The sequence below is a fragment of the Orcinus orca genome, chromosome 4, assembly GCF_937001465.1.
Source record: "Orcinus orca chromosome 4, mOrcOrc1.1, whole genome shotgun sequence".
NCBI classification, from domain to species: domain Eukaryota; kingdom Metazoa; phylum Chordata; class Mammalia; order Artiodactyla; family Delphinidae; genus Orcinus; species Orcinus orca.
The window spans coordinates 24,260,332-24,284,179 of NC_064562.1; the positions used below are offsets into that span (position 1 = coordinate 24,260,332).

Genomic DNA, 23,848 nt, shown 5'->3' on the forward strand with positions numbered 1-23,848 from the left:
TTAGTAAGTTGTGCCTGTGCGCGTGTGTGTCTGTTTGTGTGTGTGTGTGCAATCATATGTCTGCGCATGTGTTTATGTCTTTTGAGATATTTGCCTTACCTCATTTCCTTACTTTATAAATTCAAGTCATTTCCAGAGCCTACTAAGGACTGGGGAGCCAGGCTCAGTTTAGGTGGTAGTGTAAGGACAGAGGGCTCTGAAAAGCAGGGACAAGAAACACCCACCATAACTTATTCTACGAAGTGAAAGCAACATGTTCAAACTCATGGTGGCAGCGAGCCACGCTGTGAGTGTCAACACACGTGGGCTCCAACTGTAGGTAAATAAGCAGTAAGTGATTGAATATTCAGAGGCAGCGTTCTTTGTTTACGGAGCATTGCCCATCTATGCGGCACATGGAGCTGATGCTGTCAGTATTGATTTCATCGCACACTTTCTGGTCTGCAACAGAGCTCATAAAATAACCACTAACTGAAGAGAATATCCATTTAAGTAGTCTTAATTTTCATTGATAAACAGAGCTAATGTGTTGCAATTCTTTTCTCTGATATATGCTCAATATTCCAAGAACTAATTTACATGCTGCTCCTCGGTGATTTTATCCATTTGTAACACAAGATACCTGTTAGCATGTGACAGTGACTGCACTCCCACACTCCCTGGCATCGAACAGTGTGGAAAGTCCAACAGTGTGATAGGTTAAAGACGTTTGCCAAGGCCTAGGGGTGATTTCTTCCAGAGCACAATATGTGTTATAAACGTTGTAACTAGTTCTTTCTCAGCAACAGTCTGATGTGTATCAATTTGTCAATTCATTTCACATGAAGTACAATTATGAATGATATCTTGGTAGTTCCAGTCTTTTCATTCCTTCTAGAAACAAAATCCAATAACTTCATTCAGGAAAGTATTACCACATACTTGTTCTAGAAAGATTATCTTGATTTACTAGAGAGCTCTCTTAAGTTTGAAAAACTGGTTAAATTTTCAACGGCAATATTTTAAAAAGACAAAGTATTAGATATAAGGAATGATTTGATCCATTCTCTGATCTAACAAAAGCCCGTTTTAGATATTCAACATTGTATTCATAGTCAAGCTTTTCTTTTTCATCTATTTCTGGGAAATCCTCTCATTTGAAGGTTTTCCTTATCCCAGTGGAGTCCTGTTAACTTTTTTTATATTTCACATTATTTTGAGTTTTAATATTTATTATAATTTTCTTTCTAATTTTATCTTTAACTGCACCAGCTTTGCTCCTTTGGTCTATTTTTAAATGAGAGATCAGATAAATCAAAATACTAAAAATAAAAAATGTTAACTGAAAATATAAATTCAAAGGGCACAAAAATAAATTGCATCCTGTTAACTAAATCTTAGCTCAGCAAAAGTGTGCATCAGAGTGTATGGCATGCATGCAAAGATTTTATGAATTATAGTTAAATAATTACATTAAAAGAATTTTATAAGATATCAAGGAAAACCATGATTGATCTGATTTTGAAAGTTAGTACGGTGGATGTGAACAAAATCTTTCTTCAAGGCTTTTTCCTCTGAAACCATCAAAGGACCATGGGAGACCTGACAACATTGGTGGACCAGAAGGGGTATGAAGACCAAGCCAGAACTACTCTTTGGACTCTTTTCAAACTTTTTATGCTCAGAACATCAATCTTAAAGAATTAACTGTGACCTTTGGTTGGAATTCTTCAGGTGTTAAAGGGTTTCAGCCAGGCAGGGCAGATTTCTTTTTCTAAAAGCCAGAATACTACCCTTTCCCTTTCAGCTAAGGTTCTGGCTCCGCATCACATGGGAGGCCTGTCCTCTGCTCTCTCTCGGGGCCTCTCACAGCTTTCTGGCTAGTTCCAGGGGCCTCATCATTGTACTCCTCTCCAGAACCTCTTGGCAGGGTCAAGGGTACGTGCTTAGCCCCTAGCCACCATCTGGCAATTTCAATCTGTCTTTATAATTTCGCTCTCTCTTTGGAAACTAAACTAAAGAAAAACAAAGGGGAAAAACCTTCGTACATGATACTTGCTTTTAGCCTACTTTTTCACTTCTCTGTTTGTATTCACTTTAACTTTCTTAACTTTCACTCTGTTTCTCTACTTGTACAACACGAGTTCTCTCCTTGAATGCCTTTGATGTGGTTTCATCCCATGCTTTTATTAAAACTACTCCATTGAATGTCATCAAATACTCTTAAACACCGAATCTAACAGCTTCTCTTTAATTCTCATGCTTCTTTCTTCATCAACACATTTGTTATTCTTGGTCACCTTCTCGTGGTTGATATTCTTCTCATTTAGCTATAGTGATGTTCGATGACCCTCAATCTCTAATCATTTCTCCATTTTTTTGTGGGTTCCTTAGTCCTCCTTTCCCTATACTTATGGATAATCTCCCCCTATCATGTATTTTTTCTCATTTCCTATGTGGAATACATGGAAAATTATTTAAACAATTCCTCTAAAATTAATTATCTATAAAATATTAGCTTCTTATCCTATTCTCTTATTTCTAAGAATGGAAAGAATGCATAGAAACTTTTATTTTTCCCAGTGCAGAAGTGAAATCTGTGGCAATGCATCACCACACAATGAATGTCAAAAATGATCAAGGAGAAACTAACACTTTTTGCACAACAAAAGCAACAGAAACAAAACCAAATTATTCACAGAAAGGATCAATACTATGGAATAGCAACTAGTATTCTGGAAAGAGATTTAGAGTTAAGGTAGCTTATTCCTTGATCACACTGAGTCATTAAAGTGTAAACTATTAGAAGCAGAGACTGTACCTTATTCATCTTTCATCATCCACAGCGATGGGTACAAAGTTTTACACATAATATGATCTCTACCAATGTCTGCTAAATTGAATGGGAGACTTCCAGCAACAACGGCCAAAAAAAAAAAAAAATGCAGGATGAAATATGACGACAACATTTACTTACCCTCATCACAAGCCTAAGATTTTTTTCTAAAAAATATTTTGTGTGAGATTGTTATGCTACAGTTGATGAAATATTATATATAAGACAGGGATATCAAATATTATGGAGATAGTTGATAACAGCTCACAAAAGGCTGCCTGATTTTCCTTCCTAGCTCACATGCTAGACAGCCCACCCTTATAGTACTCACATAGGAGCCAATAAATGGTAGCATTCCAATAGAACCGTATGAAAAGATCCTTCTCCTTTGTTTTGGAAAAAGGACAAGAGAAGGACATTATTATCACAAAGAGAAATGAGAGATTGGAGAGTATAAATTGACACTTGGTCAGTTAAAGGGGAAAGAAAGAAGCATTTTATCCACCAAAGTCAGGAGCCCCGAATTATGTATGAGATGCGAAGCTGACTCTAAACTGTAGAGCAGTTTGCACTAGTGATTTACAGCAGTACTTTATTTGATTTTATTTTGCTAACCCAACATTGAAGTGTCTTAATGCTTTAGGTGGGTACAGAAGGGGCCCTGAAAGGTTTCTGAGATCATCAAACCCATCTGGAAGATCAGAGCCAGAAGAGAGAGAAACACTCACACCTGCCCCACGGGAGTTTTGCTGGTTGATCAAAGGGGCCAGTGAATATCACTGGCAGGGCCTGAGGGGAAGTAGCTCGGATGATTTACTGTGCCTTACAGTCAGGGCAGCGAGAACTACTGTCTGAAAGCTGCATCACTAGGCCAAGAAGATGTGAAGGGAGAAATCCACAACACACGGTACTCAGACAGGCAAACAGACCTCCCAGTCATCAATAGCTCTGTTTGATACCAACTTCAGACATTATATATTTCTCGCTTCAGAATTTTCAGCAAAGATTTACAGGAAAGGGATCACCCATTCTTGGGTTCCTCCTCTGTAACAGGTACTTCTCAGCTCTAGATCCCATGAATCTTCCACGAAAGGGAGAGAGGGAGAGAGAGAGAGAGAGGCCATTCCAACCTACCAAGCCTTCCACTAATGACCTTTCTGCAGATACAAGGAAAATGGGGTTGGAGGATAGTAATACTTGAATTTGACTGAATATTTCTTCCAAATGAACTTGAGATTTTCAAATACATTAATCTACAAATCACCAGACTATGTTGAACACACTGAAAGGAAATGAGGTACTGTTGTTTAGCAACTTTTAAGTTTACTGCCCTCCCCATTACTAACTCCTAAGGGGTGAGTGCCCAGTAAAGCCGACAGAGGTATTAGATAAAAGGAGTCCACGTGTGTAGACTGCTGAATTGAGACTATCAATTGAATCTACTACATATTTAACAGAATTAGAGAATATTTGGGGAAGAATCAATGTTTTAGACCATAAAAGCTATATATAAGAAGAATAAACAGAAAGATGACAACTATTTGATTGGGAGTGAATATATAGGCTAAAATGATTTATTCATTATATCCTGGTATTGTAAAAGTAGGAGACATCCCTAAGTTTAAAAAAAAATTTGGGGAAGAATGGAAAATTTTTTATTTAAAACATGTAGAATTTGACTAGATCATAAATCATAAAAAAAACAGGGTGAGTAAATTAATGGACAGGACATCCAAAATGGATGAATAAGTGAAAGGAATATATTTAGAGGGTTAACTTAGCCTTTTAACACTGCTACAAATTATCCCTTGATTTCACTGTGAAAGAAAAATAGTAGATTATATGGATTATAAGTATGTAGTTTTTCCCTCCTTAACAAAGAGCCTAACCCTTATTCCTACTCTTAATAAAGCTTTTAGGTACCTCCTTGGATGGAGTGCAACCCGGTGATGCTTTAGGTTACAATATTTCTGCATGAGGAAAAACCCTACATATGTTGGTATAATTTCATAGATACGGTTTGGACTTTTATTATGGAAAATAACCACAGTCACATCATACCTTCATTCTCTGCCAAATCTATGATAGTGTTGTCTCAAAAATATGTTGACATAACAGGAAACAAAATATCAGGAAGAATTCAGTCTGTTAAGACAACTCATTTCAACTAATGAAATAAAATTGATTTGATGCAAAAGTACATCCTGTTTTCAAGCATGAGATATATTTATACATTTCTAAAACAGCTATATTTAATTAGCAATAATTTATATGAGGTCTCATGTTCTTCCAATTTTTAAAACTTATATTCCCATGAAGAGTTTCAATGACTTGAATGTAGGGATTACTTTGTATTTCATATATCAGAAATACTTCAACAATTACTTATACATATTTCTTTTTAGGTATATAATTGTTTATGTGTAGTATTGATATCTTTCATAGACTTTGCCAACAAACTACTTTTTAATATAATGTATGTTTTGAGTAAGGATGACACAGCATTGGTTCTCAAACATTAATATGGATCAGAAATGACTTGGAAGGCTTACTAAAACAGATTACAGGGCAAGTTCAATAGACCTGTGGAGGGCCCTGAGAATGTGCATTACTAACAGATTTCCAGGTGACACGGATGCTGCTGGTCCAGGGACCTCACTTGGAAAGGACCCATATAAAGAGAAATCAAGTTGTTTATAAAAATTATGGGAATTACTTCCAAATTACAAGTAACTGTAAGAAAATTATCCACCAACAAGTCACTGAGAGAGCCTTTCCCAGAAGCATGGAGTGACACTTTGTCTTCAGGAACAGGTGTAATTTTATTTTATTTTTTCTTGCCATGGCTTGTGGGATCACAGTTCCCTGACCAGGGATCAATGCTGTGCCCTTGGCAGTGAAAGCTCGGAGTCCTAACCACTGGACCACCAGGGAATTCCCAGGAAAAGAAGGATGGTGGGAAGCCTGGGTGAAGAAAAGAAGATGAACACGAGAACCAGATTCAAATTACCTGTACTCTTTGAACCCTATTAGGTGAAGCCAGAGTGAGGCCTTCACATAATGACATTGAACTGCTTGTTTTCTAAAAGGAAGACCAATAGAAAGATTAAAGAAAAAATTTCTGTTTTCTACAGGTTCTTGGTGCTCTGGCCGGCTGTAAGGCCTGTGCCTCTGAGGTGGGAGAGCCGAGTTCAGGACATTGGTCCACCAGAGACCTCCGGACTCCATGTAATATAAAACAGCGAAAGCTCTCCCAGAGATCTCCATCTCAACACTAAGGCGCAGCTCCACTCAACGACCAGCAAGCTACAGTGCTGGACACCCTATACCAAACAACTAGCAAGACAGGAACACAACCCCACCCAGTAGCAAAGAGGCTGCCTAAAATCATAATAAGGTCACAGACACCCCAAAACACACCACCGGATGTGGTCCTGCCCACCAGAAAGAAAAGTATCAGCCTCATCCACCAGAATACAAGCAATAATACCCTCCACCAGGAAGCCTACACAACACACTGAACCAACCTTAGCCACTGGGGGCAGACACCAAAAGCAACTGTAACTACGAACCTGCAGCCTGTGAAAAGGAGACCCCAAACACAGTAAGTTAAGCAAAATGAGAGGACAGAGAAACACAGCAGATGGAGGAGCAAAGTAAAAACCCACCAGACCAAACAAATGAAGAGGAAATAGGCAGTCTACCTGAAAAAGAATTCAGAATAATGATAGTAAAGATGATTCAAAATCTTGGAAACAGAATGGAGAAAATGTAAGAATCGTTTGACAAGGACCTAGAAGAACTGAACAACAAACGAACAATGATGAACAACACAATAAATGAAATTAAAAATTCTCTAGAAGGAATCAATAGCAGAATAACTGAGGCAGAAGAACGGATAAGTGACCTGGAAGATAAAATAGTGGAAATAACTACCACAGAGCAGAATAAAGAAAAAACAATGAAAAGAATTGAGGACAGCCTCAGAGTCCTCTGGGACAATATTAAATGCACCAACATTCGAATAATACGGGTCCCAGAAGAAAAAGAGAAAAAGAAAGGGACTGAGAAAATATTTGCAGAGATTATAGTTGAAAACTTCCTTAATATGGGAAAGGAAATAAGTCCAGGAAGTGCAGGGAGTCCCATACAGGATAAATCCAAGGAGAAACATGCCAAGACACATATTAATCAAACAATCAAAAATTAAATACAAAGAAAAAATATTCAAAGCAGCAAGGGAAAAACAACAAGTAACATACAAGGGAATCCCCATAAGGTTAACAGCTGATCTTTCAGAAGAAACTCTGCAAGCCAGAAGGGAGTGGCAGGACATATTTAAAGTGATGAAAGGGAAACTCTACAACCAAGATTATTCTGCCCAGCAAGGATCTCATTCAGATTCAACGGAGAAATTAAAATCTTTACAGACAAGCAAAAGTTAAGAGAATTCAACACCACAAAACCAGCTTTACAACAAATGCTAAAGAAACTTCTCTAGGCAGGAAACACAAGAGAAGGAAAAGACCTACAATAACAATCCCCAAACAATTAAGAAAATGGTAATAGGAACGTACATATCGATAATTACCCTAAATGTAAATGGATTGAATGCTCCAACCAAAAGACAGAGACTGGCTGAATGGACACAAAAAAGACATAGACTGGCTGAAGGGATACAAAAATAAAACCCGTATATATACTGTCAATTAGAGACCCACTTCAGACCTAGGGACACATACAGACTGAAAGTGATGGGATGGAAAAAGATATTCCATACATATGGAAATCAAAAGAAAGCTGGAGTAGTAATTCTCATATAAGACAAAATCGACCTAAAAATAAAGACTATTACAAGAAACAAAGAAGGACACTACATAATGATCAAGGGATCAAACCACGAAGAAGATATAACAATTGTAAATATTTATGCACCCAACATAGGAATACCTCAATACATAAGGCAAATGCTAACAGCAATAAAAGGGGAAATTGACAGTAACACAATCATAGTAGGGGACTTTAACACCCCACTTTCACCAATAGACAGATAATCCAAAATGAAAATAAAAAACGAAACACAAGCTTTAGATGACACATTAAACAAGATGGACTTAATTGATATTTATAGGACGTTCCATCTAAAAACAACAGAATACACTTTCTTCTCAAGTGCTCATAGAACATTCTCCAGGATAGATTATATCTTGGGTCACAAATCAAGCCTTGGTAAATTTAAGAAAATTGAAATCATATCAAGTATCTTTTCCAACCACAACGCTATGAGACTACATATCAATTACAGGAATATACATGGAGGCTAAACAATACACTACTTAACAACCAAGAGATCACTGAAGAAGTCAAAGAAGAAATAAAAAAATAACTAGATACAAATGACAATGAAAACACGATGGCCCAAAACCAATGGGAGGCAGCAAAAGCAGTTCTAAGAGGGAAGTTTAGAGCAATACAATCCTACCTCAAGAAACAAGAAACATCTCAAATAAACAACCTAAACTTACACCTAAAGCAATTACAGAAAGAAGGACAAAAAAACCCCAAAGTTGAGCTGAAGGAAAGAAATCATAAAGATCAGATCAGGAATAAATGAAAAAGAAATGAAGGAAACAATAGCAAAGATCAATAAATTAAAAGCTGGTTCTTTGAGAAGATAAGCAAAATTGATAAACCATTAGCTAGACTCATCAAGAAAGAAAGGGAGAAGACTCAAATCAGTAGAATTAGAAATGAAACAGGGGAAGTAACAACTGACACTGCAGAAATACAAAAGATCATGAGAGACTACTACAAGCAGCTATATGCCAATGAAATGGACAACCTGGAGGAAATGGACACATTCTTAGAAAAACACAACTTTCCGAGACTGAATCAGGAAGAAATAGAAAATATGAACAGACCAATCACAAGCACTCAAATTGAGACTGTGATTTAAAATCTTCCAACAAACAAAAGCCCAGGACCAGATGGCTTCACAGGCAAATTCTATCAAACATATAGAGAAGAGCTAACACCTATCCTTCTCAAACTCTTCCAAAAAATAGCAGAGTGAGGAACACTCCCAAACTCATTCTACGAGGCCACCATCACCCTGATACCAAAACCAGACAAAGATGTCCCAAAAATGAAACCTACAGGCTAATATCACTGATGAACATAGATCCAAAAATCCTCAACAAAATACTAGCAAACAGAATCCAACAGCACATTAAAAGGATCATAAACCCCATGATCAAGTGGGGTTTATCTCAGGAATGCAAGGATTCTTCAACAAACGCAAATCAATCAATGTGATACACCATATTAACAAACTGAAGGAGAAAAACCATATGGTTATCTCAATAGATGCAGAGAGAGCTTTCGACAAAATTCAACACCCATTTATGATAAAAGCTCTCCAGAAGGTAGGCATAGAGGGAACTTACCTCAACATAATAAAGGCCATATATAACAAACCCACAGCCAACATCGTTCTCAATGGTGAAAAACTGAAAGCATTTCCACTAAGATCAGGAACAAGACAAGGTTGCCCACTCTCACCACTATTATTCAACATAGTTTTGGAAGTTTTAGCCACAGCAATCAGAGAAGAAAAAGAAATAACAGGAATCCAAATCAGAAAAGAAGAAGTAAAACTGTCACTGTCTGCAGATGACATGATACTATACATAGAGAATCCTAAAGATGCTACCAGAAAACTACTAGAACTAATCAATGAATTTGCTAAAATAGTAGGATATAAAATTATTGCACAGAAATCGCTTTCATTTCTATACACTAATGATGAAAAATCTGAAAGAGAAATTAAGGAAACACTCCCATTTACCATTGCAACAAAAAGAATAAAATACCTAGGAATAAACCTACCTAAGGAGACAAAAGACCCGTATGCAGAAAACTATAAGACACTGATGAAAGAAATCAAAAATGATACAAAAAGATGGAGAGATATGACTCTACTACCCAAAGCAATCTACAGATTCAGTGCAATCCCTATCAAACTACCAATGGCATTTTTCACAGAACTAGAACAAAAAATTTCACAATTTGTATGGAAACAGAAAAGACCCAGAATAGCCAAAGCAATCTTGAGAAAGAAAAAAGGAGCTGGAGGAATCAGGCTCCCTGACTTCAGACTATACAACAAAGGTACAGTAATCCAGACAGTATGGTATGGGCACAAAAACAGAAATACAGATCAATGGAACAGGATAGAAAGTTCAGAGATAAACCCATGCACATATGGTCACCTTATTTTTGATAAAGGAGCCAAGAATATACAATGGAAAAAGACAGCCACTTCAATAAGTGGTCCTGGGAAAACTGGACAGCTACATGTAAAACAATGAAATAAGAACACTCCCTAACACGATCCCCAAAAATAAACTCAAAATGGATTAAAGACATAAATGTAAGGCCAGACACTATCAAACTCTTAGAGGAAAACATAGGCAGAATACTCTATGACATAAATCACACCAAGATCCTTTTTGACCCACCTCCTAGAGAAATGGAAATAAAAACAAAAATAAACAAATGGGACCTAATGAAACTTAAAACCCTTTGCACAGTAAAGGAAACCATAAATAAGACAAAAAGATGACCCTCAGAATGGGAGAAAATATTTGCAAATGAAGCAACTGACAAAGGATTAATCTCCAAAATTTACAAACAGCTCATGCAGCTCAATACCAAAAAAACAAACAACCCAATCCAAAAATGGGCAGAAGACCTAAAAAGACACTTCTCCGAAGAAGATATACACATTACCAACAAACACATGAAAGGATGCTCAACATCACCAATCATTAGAGAAATGCAAATCAAAATTACAATGAGGTATCACCTCACAACCAGTCAGAATGGCCATCATTAAATATCTACAAACAATAAATATTGGTGAGGGTGTGGAGAAAAGGGAACCCTCTTGCACTGTTGGTGGGAATGTAAATTCATACAGCCACTATGGAGAACAGTATGGAGGTTCCTTAAAAAAACAAAAATAGAACTACCATATGACCCAGCATTCCCACTACTGGGCATATACACTTAGAGAACCATATTTCAAAAAGAGTCATGTACCCCAATGTTCATTGCAGCTCTATTTACAATAGCCAGGACATGAAAGCAACCTAAGTGTCCATCCACAGATGAATGGATAAAGAAGATATGGCACATATACACAATGGAATATTACTCAGCCATATAAAGAAATGAAATTGAGTTATTTGCAGTGAGGTGGATGGACCTAGAATCTGTTATACAGAGTGAAGTAAGTCAGAAAGAGAAAAACAAATACCGTATGCTAACACATATATATGGAATCTAAAAAAAAAAAACAAAAAACCTGGTCATGAAGAACCTAGGGGAAGGACAGGAATAAAGATACAGACATAGAGAATGGACTTGAGGACACAGGGAGGGGGAAGGGTAAGCTGGGACGATGTGAGAGAGTGGCATGGACATATATACACTGCTAAATGTAAAGTAGATAGCTAGTGGGAAGCAGCCACAAAGCACAGGGAGATCAGCTCCACGTTTTGTGATCACCTAGAGGGGTGGGATAGTGAGGGTGGGAGGGAGATGCAAGAGGGAGGAGATATGGGGATATATGTATATGTATAGCTGATTCACTTTGTTATAAAGCAGAAACTAACACACCATTGTAAAGCAACTGTACTCCAATAAAGGTGTTTAAAAAAATAATGAAAAAAAATGATCCACCAACGTCCACGTTATAATGAACTTTCCCCATAATTACTAATGCAAAGTAGTTTTGTTTATATTATTAACCTTCTGAGTAATTAACAAACTGAAAATTCATAAGTATTCTGGCTGCCAAAGAATCTCTCTGTACTTAATTTCACTTTGGCTTTAAAAGTATTTTATTTGAAATAAAATATAAAAGCAGCAGTAAAATTTTCTAACTATAAAATCACACGGACGTGTGCTTATGCCACTGTAATATTTTGAAGAAAGATAACTGTGTAATAAAAAGACCTAAGTACGCTGCTACCTAAGATATTTCAAACTAAGTATCAGAATACAGTTCAGTGAACAAATTGCTAGTGAATCGATGACAGGTAGAGTTTTATTACAGCTTTTTGGTAACAAATATTAAGATATTTCCTGCTTTATTAAAACCTAGTTTCTTATTGTGAATAACTAAGTATCTCAACTTATTTCTTTATAGTACTTATGGATGAGCTCCAAATACATTCTTTATTCTCTAATTTTGCACTGCTCAAATACGTGCTTAATTTTGTGGGAAAAAGGACGGCAGAACTGAACAATGGCACAAAACAAAACAAAAAACAAAGTGTAAAACACAGTTCTATAGGCTTATGCCCCAATATTTTCACATAAATATTGCAATAACTATATTCAATAATTTGCTCCTTAATTTATATCACTTTTTATTACCTGTAAAATTTATATTCTATCAGACATATATATATATATGCATAAATATAAAATATATACACACACACATATATATGTGAGAGATATATCTGATGTAGCTTATAAGTCAGAAAACTAAATCTTTATTAAAGTCTTTTACATGGTTAAGAATTCTACAAAATTTCTGTTGGACTCAATTGAGATTTCTAATTATAAGTTCCTTATTTTTGACTTTTGGCATTTTCTAGTGGCACTGAAATTAATGTCCTAGCATAAGCAGCAGGACACACTTGAGTGCAATCAGGGCAGCGAGGCAGGTGTCGGCCAGGCCACCTTGGCAATCAGTTTTCTTGGCGCAGACAATCTCAAAATCACTCTCACATTCCCACACTGTGCTTTATTCTTCCATTGACCTCTATGTCTGACCTCTCCCGAAGAATTATAATCAAGAAATTATTATTGTTGCTTTTCTTTGTAACTTGCATACTTACAATCAGGAGGCATCTTTTCCATAAATACCGTGTAATATTCTTTTAGAAGTTCAAAATTTTCCTGATTAATACTTTCTTGCAAAGAGACATCTCCAAACCTAAACATAGAACAAAGAGAATAGTTATGGGTTATAAAATAGCACCCGAAAGTTACTTTTTTTAATCTTTCTTTTTTAAATAGGTGGCAATAGTTTTGTAAGGAAGGAGTCTCTGTTTTCTAAGCAACATTGTGCAAAGGTGATTTCAACTATATTCCAGTCTCCACTGGCCCTGACTCCACCAATCCCTATTGACACACCAAAATATTCTCACAGTCATCAAATGTGAACCTGAATGAAATATGAAATCTAAAACACCAACCCCGTGCCTCTGCATAATTGATACTCAGTTAATGTTAGTCTCCCTACCTCTGCAGGGCTATATCTCTAAAGACCTAAAAACTCTTCCTTCTCTCTTTTTATCCCTCCTATATTCCACTTCACCAATGACAGCTTGTGGAGAGGTCCATAGGACCAGGACTGAACATTGGGCTGCATACAGTCTTAAACACACTGTCAACTGCTGTAGGCACATGTAGAGTACTCCAGTCTCCCAGGGACTGGTTCACTTCTGTGGCCCTTTCTTTCTGCCCACACCATGAAGGATGCCAGTCTCTGTACTGGTGCTCTTCTGCCACCTTCTTCAGGCAAAACTTTCTACCTGTGGGCTTCCCTGGTGGCGCAGTGGTTGGGAGTCCGCCTGCCGATGCAGGGGACACGGGTTCGTGCCCCGGTCTGGGAGGGTCCCGCGTGCCGCGGAGCGGCTGGGCCCGTGGGCCATGGCCGCTGAGCCTGTGCGTCCGGAGCCTGTGCTCCACGGCGGGAGAGACCACAGTGGTGAGAGGCCCGCGTACCGCCAAAAAAAAAAAAAAAAAAAAAAACAAAAACTTTCTACCTGTATATCACTGACCTTGTGTTTTCTTTAAGCCCTTCTCAGGTTTAAACTTAAAATCCTCTTGTCTCTCTATAAAAGGATGCCATGCAAATGGCTTCCAATATGTATCCTCATCCAAACGGCTTCCAACATGTATCCTCATCCAAATATCTCCATTCAAATCTGTATTTCTAGATGTCAACTGAAAATTTCAAAGTGAATTAACCCACACCACTTCAAATGCAACCTAATCAAAAACTGAAACCACCTCCTCCTTTTGTTTAGAAATAGGCGTGTTTCTAATATTCTGACATTAATTCAGGTTCAAAATCTAGGCACCCTTTTGGATTTCCTCGGTTTTCCGCACTCCATCCACTATTCACTGATATATTCGCATCTCCGGTGTCCTTTCCTTCTTTATCTTTACCACTGTCATTTTAGGTATTTAGTAATATTCAGTCTCGACTGGATATAAAGCCTCCCAAATATGAGAAGTGCTATGCCTCCAGGTTCCTTCCCTTCCAATCTATCCCTTACATCATGGTCAGATCATTCATTCATTCAACAAATATTTATTTAACATCAGCCATGTGCCAGACGCTGCATAGGCAATGAATGAAATGTTGGAGAAGTTAGTCTACCACCCGTTTCATCATATCTGCTCACTAAACTTCACTGCATCTCCTCTCTGTGTAAGAACAAAGTCCAGTCTCTTTTGTTTAGCATCTAATGTCTCCACAAAGGCCTCCGAAACCCTTTGTTTGTGGGAATGGAATTACACCCTTCTACTTTACCAGCAGGATTTTGATGCCTTTGGGACTTTTCACATGCTATTCCTCCTCTGACTAGGAAGCCTTACTTTCCTTATCAGCTTGATTAATTCTGATTTGTCCTTCAAAGCCCTGTGGAAGGGGCATATATACTATGAAACTTTCCTGATGAAATGTTCTCCCATCTGTGAATCACTTTCTTTCCTCCATGAATCCTGTCCCTCCTACATCTTTGCTTACTGTATGAGTCAAACTGTGGTGTATCATTTGTTGAACTGTCTTCCTTACTGGATGGTGGGTCCTTTCAGGATGGGGATCATGTCAGTTCTTCTTGTTACACTGCCTGCTCCCTGTGTCCCACAGCAGAGTAATGCCTGGTGCAGAGTCAATGTTCAAAAACTTTACTGAGTTAAACTTGGAGGACAGGAATACGAACCCAGGAAAATCTACAGGAGAGTTAGCCTGAACTCTGAAATACACTCTTCTACCTTTTTCAGACATTATAAACACCTGGTATTTAAAAAATGTTATCCTTGTTGGAGTAATACTAGTGTTACAGACTAAATGTTTGTGTCCCCCCAAAGATCATATGTTGAAGCCCTAACCCCCAGTGTGGATGTGTTTGAAGATGGAACCTCTGAAGAAGTCATTAAGATTATGAGGGTGGGGCCCTGAACCAGTGGGATTAGTGTCCTTGTGAAAAGAGTCATCAGAGCTGGTTCTCTCTCTCTACACACACAAAGAAGAGGTCATGTGAGCACACAGCAAGAAAGCTGAAGACAATTCTCACCAGAAACCAAATTGGCCAGAATCTGGGACTTCTCAGCCTCTAAAACTGTGAGAAATAAATTTCTGTTGTTTAAGCCACACAACCTGTGGTAGTTTGTTATGGTAGCCCAAGCAGATTAATTAGTACTTACTTATTTAAAAATGGATATACATTACATAAGTTTTGGCTATGGGTACATATATAGTAACATATTATACCTGGATTACATAGCATACCTAACATGTGAATGTTGATGGAAAAAGCTCAAAATTCAGAATCAGAAAAATAAAGCTCAGAGAACAAAGTGATTTGCTCAAAGTAGTAGTTGGTTGATATCCGAGGGCCAGCCTTCCTGCTTCCCTTTGTGTTTCTCTCTATTTTGCAGTTGTGTCTCTTTTTCAAATCCCATGTATCTTAAACAGCATCCAGGTATGAAAAAATACATTTTTTTTTTGCGGTACGCGGGCCTCTCACTGTTGTGGCCCCTCCCGTTGCGGAGCACAGGCTCCAGACGCACAGGCTCAGTGGCCATGGCTCATGGGCCCAGCTGCTCCGTGGCATGTGGGATCTTCCCGGACCAGGGCACGAACCCATGTCCCCTGCATCGGCAGGCAGACTCTCAACCACTGCGCCACCAGGGAAGCCAGAAAAAATACATTTTTATAGGCAAGACAGATGAGAGAGAAGGGGAGGGGCATTTTAAAAAAAATAAAGTGACTAACATCTAAAATAGTAACAATGACATGTAAATTAACCTAATCTAGAAGGCTTGAAAATACAATGCTAAGTATTTCTTGAAAAGTCTGTAAATGGAGAGTCTCACATGTCTCTCAAGACTGCACTCACAGGTCTTAACTTAGTAATTTAAACTCCAAACACTCTGTACTCTAGTGTACCAAAGAAGAGACAATTAATTTAGAGTGCTGTTTTCCCCCCCAATTGTTCATTAATATCATTTACCTCCCAAATTGTATAATTTATGTTCATAAACATCATTCTCCTCAACCTGTGAACTTGCTGTGAGACAACATATAAAGATGACTGGAATATAATCTGATCTTACATAATTATTTGCAAAAGTGCTTAATTATTGAAGAATCAACTTTTTGTACAATACAGTGAAAAAAATTATATTCTGATTTAAGCATACTATAAGACAAGAGACTAATAGCTTCCACACAGTTTGAGATTAAACATGCAATACAAAACTGGCATGGAATTTTGTAACTGGCAAGTGAGAATTATGAAAATCTATGTTGTCCAGAAAACCTTTTGGATGAAAGGGGGAGACGGAGAAATTGTTGAAAATAGTAGCTAAAAACAGGCACCTTCACCATCATTGAAATTCAAGACGGCTATAAATGTAGTGGTAGTTTTAGTTTAGTAAAAAACATTAATAAAGGATTAAAACATACATAACAAGTTATGGCAAAGAATATGCCAGCTACCTATGGGGGAAGGAAACATTTAGAGAGTGAATTATTGACAAGGAAGCATTTTAAAATACTCTTCAAAAGTTTTGCTTTGGGGGAAATTTTCCAGCTAGGCTTTACAGCAAGACACTAACTTCTGGGCTTCCCTGGTGGTGCAGTGGTTGAAGAGTCCACCTGCCAATGCAGGGGACACGGGTTCGTGCCCTGGTCTGGGAAGATCTCACATGCCGCGGAGCGGCTGGGCCCATGAGCCATGGCCACTGAGCCTGCGCGTCCAGAGCCTGTGCTCCGCAACGGGAGAGGCCACAGCGGTGAGAGGCCCGCGTACCGCAAAAAAAAAAAAAAAAAAAAAAAAAGTCACTAACTTCTTTCTCTGAGAAGTTTTAGAGAATCTTTTAAAAATGTGTTCTGTGAATCTTAACTCTTATCCACGTTTTCGATAATCTCTACATGGGAATCATGTAAGATGCAAAAGTAATTCCTTTGTCTGCTCAAAGCATTTTTGACAGTTGCTTATGCGATCACATACAATCATCTGTCATTTAACTGAGAAAATTATTATGAAAAGATGTGTTGTCATCCTCCAATAACAATTATTTTAATAAATAAATTTTTAAAATTATTTAAATAAATAAATTTTAAAAATTAAAAAAAATTTTTGAATAAATTAAAAAAATATTTTAGTAATTAAAACAAAAGGAAAAAATAGCGTGTTTTATTAGGTCCAGAAAATTTGGACACAATTAGCAGAGTTTACAATGTTGAAATATATGTAAGCACAAAAAAATTCTAAAATTTGATACACACATGTAGGTATTTGGAAACATGAAGAAAGTTAATCCATGTGAATATTTTGGTATTGACACCAATATTTTCCTTGTTATTTTGCCATATTTAAATTTGATGTGGGCCAGGAATCCTTAAATATGAATAATTCTGCTTGCCATATCAAATAACTTTGTACTGACGAAAAGGAAAATGTTACCCATGAATCTAATTTCTATGTACAGGAACACATGGAATTATTTAGCATATCCATAACAATTATACAAAAAAATCAAGTACCGACCTTATATCTGAAGCTTACCTCTCAGCAAGAGTTTGCTGTTCATTGATTCCAACATTAAAAAGTACTGGATACACATGAAGCAATTGTCCTTCTTTAATCTGTAGAGGCAGGGACTCAAACATTCTGCCTGGAAGCTTCACCTCCACCACATAATGTTCACTGGAGAAAGAGGAGGGCAAAGAGAAGCAGCCTTGCTTTATTTCATTCAATTTTATGTTACTTTAGATTCATATGAAAGAAACAATACAACAGTTGGAATATAGCAGTGATTTAGGTTTTTGGCTTCTATCTGCTTATTTTCTTTTATTAATTCATTTGATAATCATTTCATTCACTTCACTGTTAAATAACTTGGCATAAAGAGTCATTTACATTTATCTCCATTACTCTGAGGTTTTATAGGAAAGGAAGAATATTTAGTGCATCTTTGTATAAAAGGGCCATGTGCATAAGAGCTTCAATATTTGTTTTCTTGATTTAATTATTTAAAAACCCAGTCTCAAGAATAAGAAAAGCAATTTAATGATGGATTTTTTAATATAGTGAAACTAATGAACCAAATCATTTATACATTTTTTAGCATGGCCTAATTGTTATTATAGATGAACCTCCGTTTGTGATGACCTGATGGAAATGTAATGGTTTCATTATTTAAGATGTAACCTTTCGGCTTTCCTGATCATTTTGCAACATTAACATATCACCAGAGCATTTTTTCTTTGGAAATTTCCATTAAAAATTACCCCTAATGTTTAGTGTTGAAAATTCAAATTAGGATTCACAAAATAGGGTCAATAAGAATAGCTGCTTGTAGATTCTGAAACTTGATATCTTCTGACCCAGTGTGAATTGATTAAAGAAATGTCAAGTTTCATCTGGAATTTAGGAAAATCCATGTGTTTCCTGAACTATACAGAGTGCTGGTGTTGTAATATGTGTATGGGGTAACGAAGAACAGGACAATTAGAGAGTCTCTGTGAAAATCTTTTCAGTTTCTCTAGTATAATAATACTGCTACGTACTCTGGATACTTGACAGTGAGACTTGTTTCTTACCTCAGCTTTGAACGAGAGAATCTGGAAATACCATCAATCCAGCAAGCAGGGATGTTAGCACTACCCTCAGAGGATGGACACTTTATTTTTCTTTCCTAAATTGCTCTCAGTGTCCTTTACAATAGCCTGGCTAACATAGGCTGATGTTTATTTCAAAATTTTCAGGAATATGAGAAGATTCAATGAGCCAAGGCTGCATTTAAAGATTTCTCTGAAGGTAAAACATTATACACATTCTTTATGATAACTTTTTTTTTTAAATTGAAGTATAGCTGATATACAATGTTGTGTTTCAGGTGTACAGCAAAGTGATTATTCTTTTTCAGATTTTTTCCATTATAGGTTATTACAAGATACTGAATAGTTCCCTGTGCTATACAGTAGGTCAATGTTATTTATATAGTAGTGTGTATCTGTTAATTCCATACTCCCAATTTACCCCCCACCCCTTTCCCGTTTGGTAATCGTAAGGTTGTTTTCTATGTCTGTGAGTCTATTTCTGTTTTGTAAATAAGTTCATTTGTATCATTTTTTTTTGATTCCACATATAAGTGATATTATGTGATATTTGTCTTTGTCTGACTTACTTCACTTAGTATGATCATTTCTACGTCCATCCATGTTGCTGCAAATAGCATTATTTCATTCTTTTTTATGGCTAATATTCCATTGTATATATGTACCACATCTTCCTTATCCATTCATCTGTCAATGGGCATTTAGGTTGCTTCCATGTCTTGGTTGTTGTAAATAGTGCTGCTGTGAACATTGGGGTGCATGTATCTTTTTGAATTAGGGGTTTCATTTTTTTCCAGAGATATGCTCAGGAGTGGGCTTGCTGGATCATATGATAACTCTACTTTTAGTTTTTTAAGGAACCTCCATACTGTTCTCCATAGTGGCTGCACCAATTTATATTCCCACCAACAGTGTAGGAGGGTTCCCTTTTCTCCACACCCTCTCTAGCACTTACTATTTGTAGACTTTTTGATGATGGCCATTCTGACTGGTGTGAGGTGATACCTCATTGCAGTTTTGATCTACATCTCTCTAATAATTAGCAATGCTGAGCATCTTTTCATGTACCTGTTGGCCATCTGTATGTCTTCTCTGGAGAAATGTCTATTTAGGTCTACTGCCCATTTTTTGATTGTTTTTTTTTTTTTGATATTGAGTTGTACGAACTGTATATTTTGGAAATTAATCCCTTCTCAGTTTCATCATTTGCAAATATTTTCTCCCATTCTGTTTGTTGTCTCTTTGTTTTGTTTATGGTTTCCTTTGCTGTGCAAAAGCCTTTAAGTTTAATTAGGTCCCATTTGTTTATTTTTGCTTTTGTTTTCATTACTCTAAGGGAAGGATCCAAAAATATATTGCAATTTATGTCAACAGTGTTCTGCCCTATGTTTTCCTCTAGGAGTTTTATAGTATCCAGTCTTACATTTAGGTCTTTAATCCATTTTGAGTTTATTTTTGTAAACTCAACGAATGTTCTAATTTCATTCGTTTACATGCAGCTGCCCAATTTTCCCAGCACCACTTATTAAACAGACTATCTTTTCTCCATTCTATATTCTTGCCTCCTTTGTAGTAGTTGTAATGACCATAAGTCTGTAGGTTTATTTCTGGACTTTCTATATGATAACATTTTGTCACCTCTATTAAAATATAATTGACACAGGGCTTCCCTGGTGGCGCAGTGGTTGAGAGTCCGCCGGCCGATGCAGGGGACACGGGTTCGTGCCCCGGTCCGGGAAGATCCCACATGCCGCGGAGCGACTGGGCCCGTGAGCCATGGCCGCCGAGCCTGCGCGTCCGGAGCCTGTGCTCCGCAACGGGAGGGGCCACAACAGTGAGAGGCCCGCGTACCGCAAAAAAAAAAAAAAAAAATAATAATAATAATTAAGAAAAATGGTGGTATGTGCCCCTGACATAGCAATATACCTTTTCTAAAATGTTGCTGCTTTTAATACCAAGAATTTAATACCAAGTCATCTCAAGAATTATGACACTATTAACCAAATGATTCCAGCAAAAGTAAAAACATCCAGACCTTTAGATTAGATAGTAATAAAGAGAAAAATTTTTTCTCATGCCTGCTATTATTTTGAATTTCTCATATTTCATAGGGGAGCCTTACCCTACTTACCTCATTTTAGTACAATTTACGAACATTCATGAGACTTTTATGAGTTTTTCAAGATCTTCCTCTGTCATGTCACCTACATTTATTTTTCACCAAAAAGGCAAAGAGAACAAAAGAAACATTTCCAAACCAAACCTTAATTCTCCTTGGCTCCTTTGTCAGGGGTTAATTAAAAATATCTAACAAAGCTTGGTCTTAGGAAATGAACACCACTTACCGCCTTCCTGTTATAACTGGCAAGACATCATTGGATGTGGCTTCAGTTATTTTAAAAGCGACTTTCTTCAAATCTGAAATACCAACGGCCATGTCCTCCAGCATTCCAATTTCCTCACCTAAACAAGGGCAAAGGAGCCTAGTTACAAACATACTATTTGAAGAAAGTCACTTTGTACTCCACCTTCCTGCTGGAATTTGTTCTAACAGTTTAGTGAATGAGTTTCTGAAGGCAGCGAATCCATTCTCAATACGTTTTCCTGAGTCTGAAGGTTTTCATCAGTGAAACAAGAACCATTTAAATAGACTCCAGCTGTCCACATACCCTTTGAGGGAAGGAAAGAGGAATGCCTTTGCTGGAAGGTTAGAGAGAAGTTTTAATCCTTCTATGGCACAAAGTATCATGCAGATCTCTTTCCCTTGGCAGGACTGACATTTGATTTCTAGAAATAATAGAGATGGCTGAACTGAAGGTCACTGACCCAAGCTCATGCTAGTTTTATATCTTAATACACTGACAAATAAAACCTAAGAAGGAGGTAATTAAATAAGATTCTAGATCAGTCCTGCACAACAGAAATATAACGTGAGCCACATATATAATTTTAAATTTCCTGGTAATCATCTTTTTAAAGAGTAAAATTTTAAAAGGTGAAATTAACTTTAATAATCTGTTTTCCTTTAGCCTGATAGTTCCAAAATAACACTTCAGCTGTAAATCAATATACTATGATTAATTATTCATTAATTATTAATATAAAACTCTTTTTTCACTAGTCTTTGAAACCTGGTGTGCACGTTGAGTACTTATTGATTTGGACTAGATACATTTCAAGTGTTCAATTGCCACACCAACCTATGTATTGAACAGGGCAGCTCTAGACAGTACAGAGTTGGGACTTTAAAAATCCAGTCATTGAAACTAGGTTGGCAAAAGCCTTTATTTAAAAAGCCTCAGTTTAAAAAGCCTCAGCCTGTGAAATAATCTATAATCCCATTTCCAAAACATAATGAGAAAAAAACATGTCATGAAGAACCTAGGGGTGAGACAGGAATAAAGACACAGACCTACTAGAGAACGGACTTGAGGATATGGGGAGGGGGAAGGGTGAGCTGTGACAAAGCGCAAGAGAGGCATGGACATAGGTACACTGCCAAACGTGGGGTAGATAGCTGGTGGGAAGCAGCCGCGTGGCACAGGGAGATCAGCTCGGTGCTTTGTGACTCCCTGGAGGGGTGGGATAGGGAGGGTGGGAGGGAGGGAGACGCAAGAGGGAAGAGATACGGGAACATATGTATATGTATAGCTGATTCACTTTGTTGTGAAGCAAAAGCTAACGCACCATTGTGAAGCAATTATACTCCAATAAAGATGTTTAAAAAATAAAATAAAATAAAATAAATCTTGAAGACTAAAAAAACAAAAAACAAAAAACATAATGAGAGTAAAAGCGCAGTGACAGGGAAAATGAATACAAAGAACTAAAAATTACATTCTTTCTCTAATGCTTGATGCAAGAAAGGTTTACTACTCATTTTTATATTTAACTGAAGAATCTATGGATCCCATATCTTTATGAATAGGAATCTTATTTTAACATGGACTAAAGCAATACTTACTATATGTACTTAGCAGTCCTTCATACTGTACTATCAGTCCCACCGTGTGAAGCTGCTCAAGGAAGCCAGGGTCATACAAACTTGTGTGCAATTTGATGATAAAACCACAGACCAATCCAGCAAGCTAAAAAACAATCATTGAAGAGATTACTGGGGTCAGCAAACTTTAATTTAAAAATACATGTCTTTGAGACATCACAGACATAATTAGAAATTTTCAAGTATATGTAACAAAATTGTAACTATTTATATATCCATTTTGAAATGCGTTGACTGCATTTACTCTAGTATGGCTTGGGGAAGGCAGCATTGTGAAATGGGAACGACCACGGACTCGGAATCTGCAAATCCTGTCCCTCCCATTTCTAAGCAGTAAAACCATAAAAAGTTATTTAACACTTGCAAATCTTTCTGTTCTTATTTTTTTGCACACGGAAAATAGAGATAATAGTTCTCATTTTGCAGAGTCGTTGAAAGGACACAATGGAGAAATGTGTATAAGGCAGAGCATAATGCCTGACACTTAGCTCCGTTTGCTACTGGGTCATGCATGAAATAGGGGGGACAAGAGATATTTTGGGTAAAACATGCCCTTTGTCTGGAAGGTTTAGAAGGAGAGGCTTCTGTCTCTTTCCTTCCATGTGTCTGTCTATAAAACTCAATCATGGTGGTGGAGGCAGGAGGGGAGAAGGAACACAGCCATTGTGATGGAGGCCAACCTTGGTGTCATGGGCTAGGGTTGGGTGTAGGCAAAGGAGGTGGTCCTGTCAAACTTCCCATTCAAGACTATGGCCTGGTGAACTTATTTTATAAACACCAAAAAAGAGATCATTATGAAGTCCCATCCTGGGATTCATGAGGGAGCTGTATAAATAAGGGGTTGCAAACAGATCCCTTTTGCCGGTCCTGGCTGCCACCCACACTGTGCACGGTGTGGACAGCCCACGGCATAATATGAGGACAGGATGGGGGACCCTTTCCTTCACAGACTCTCTGCCCTGTGAAACAGCATGGACATTTCAGAGACTTGGCCACCTCTTTGCTGAAATAAATACTTCAGGTCTCAGACACTGTTTCCATTCGGCTTGTATTTATTATGAGTAAGAAAAACTGGGTACTAAACTTAAAA

At 37.3% G+C, this 23,848-nt stretch overlaps 1 protein-coding gene across 11 annotated transcripts in view; it reads right to left on the minus strand.

The window, feature by feature from the left end:
• The window catches only part of INPP4B (inositol polyphosphate-4-phosphatase type II B), a 725,833-nt gene that overhangs the window by 63,925 nt on the left and 638,060 nt on the right, over positions 1-23,848 (minus strand). For all 11 annotated transcript variants that reach the window (XM_004263595.3, XM_049709522.1, XM_033402505.2 and 8 more), the window contains 4 exons: positions 22,720-22,843; positions 21,101-21,218; positions 17,701-17,841; positions 12,730-12,827 (listed from right to left, as the gene is read on the minus strand). In XM_004263595.3, the coding sequence (XP_004263643.1) occupies positions 12,730-12,827; positions 17,701-17,841; positions 21,101-21,218; positions 22,720-22,843 (481 nt within the window). The remainder of the gene's footprint in view (positions 1-12,729; positions 12,828-17,700; positions 17,842-21,100; positions 21,219-22,719; positions 22,844-23,848) is intronic.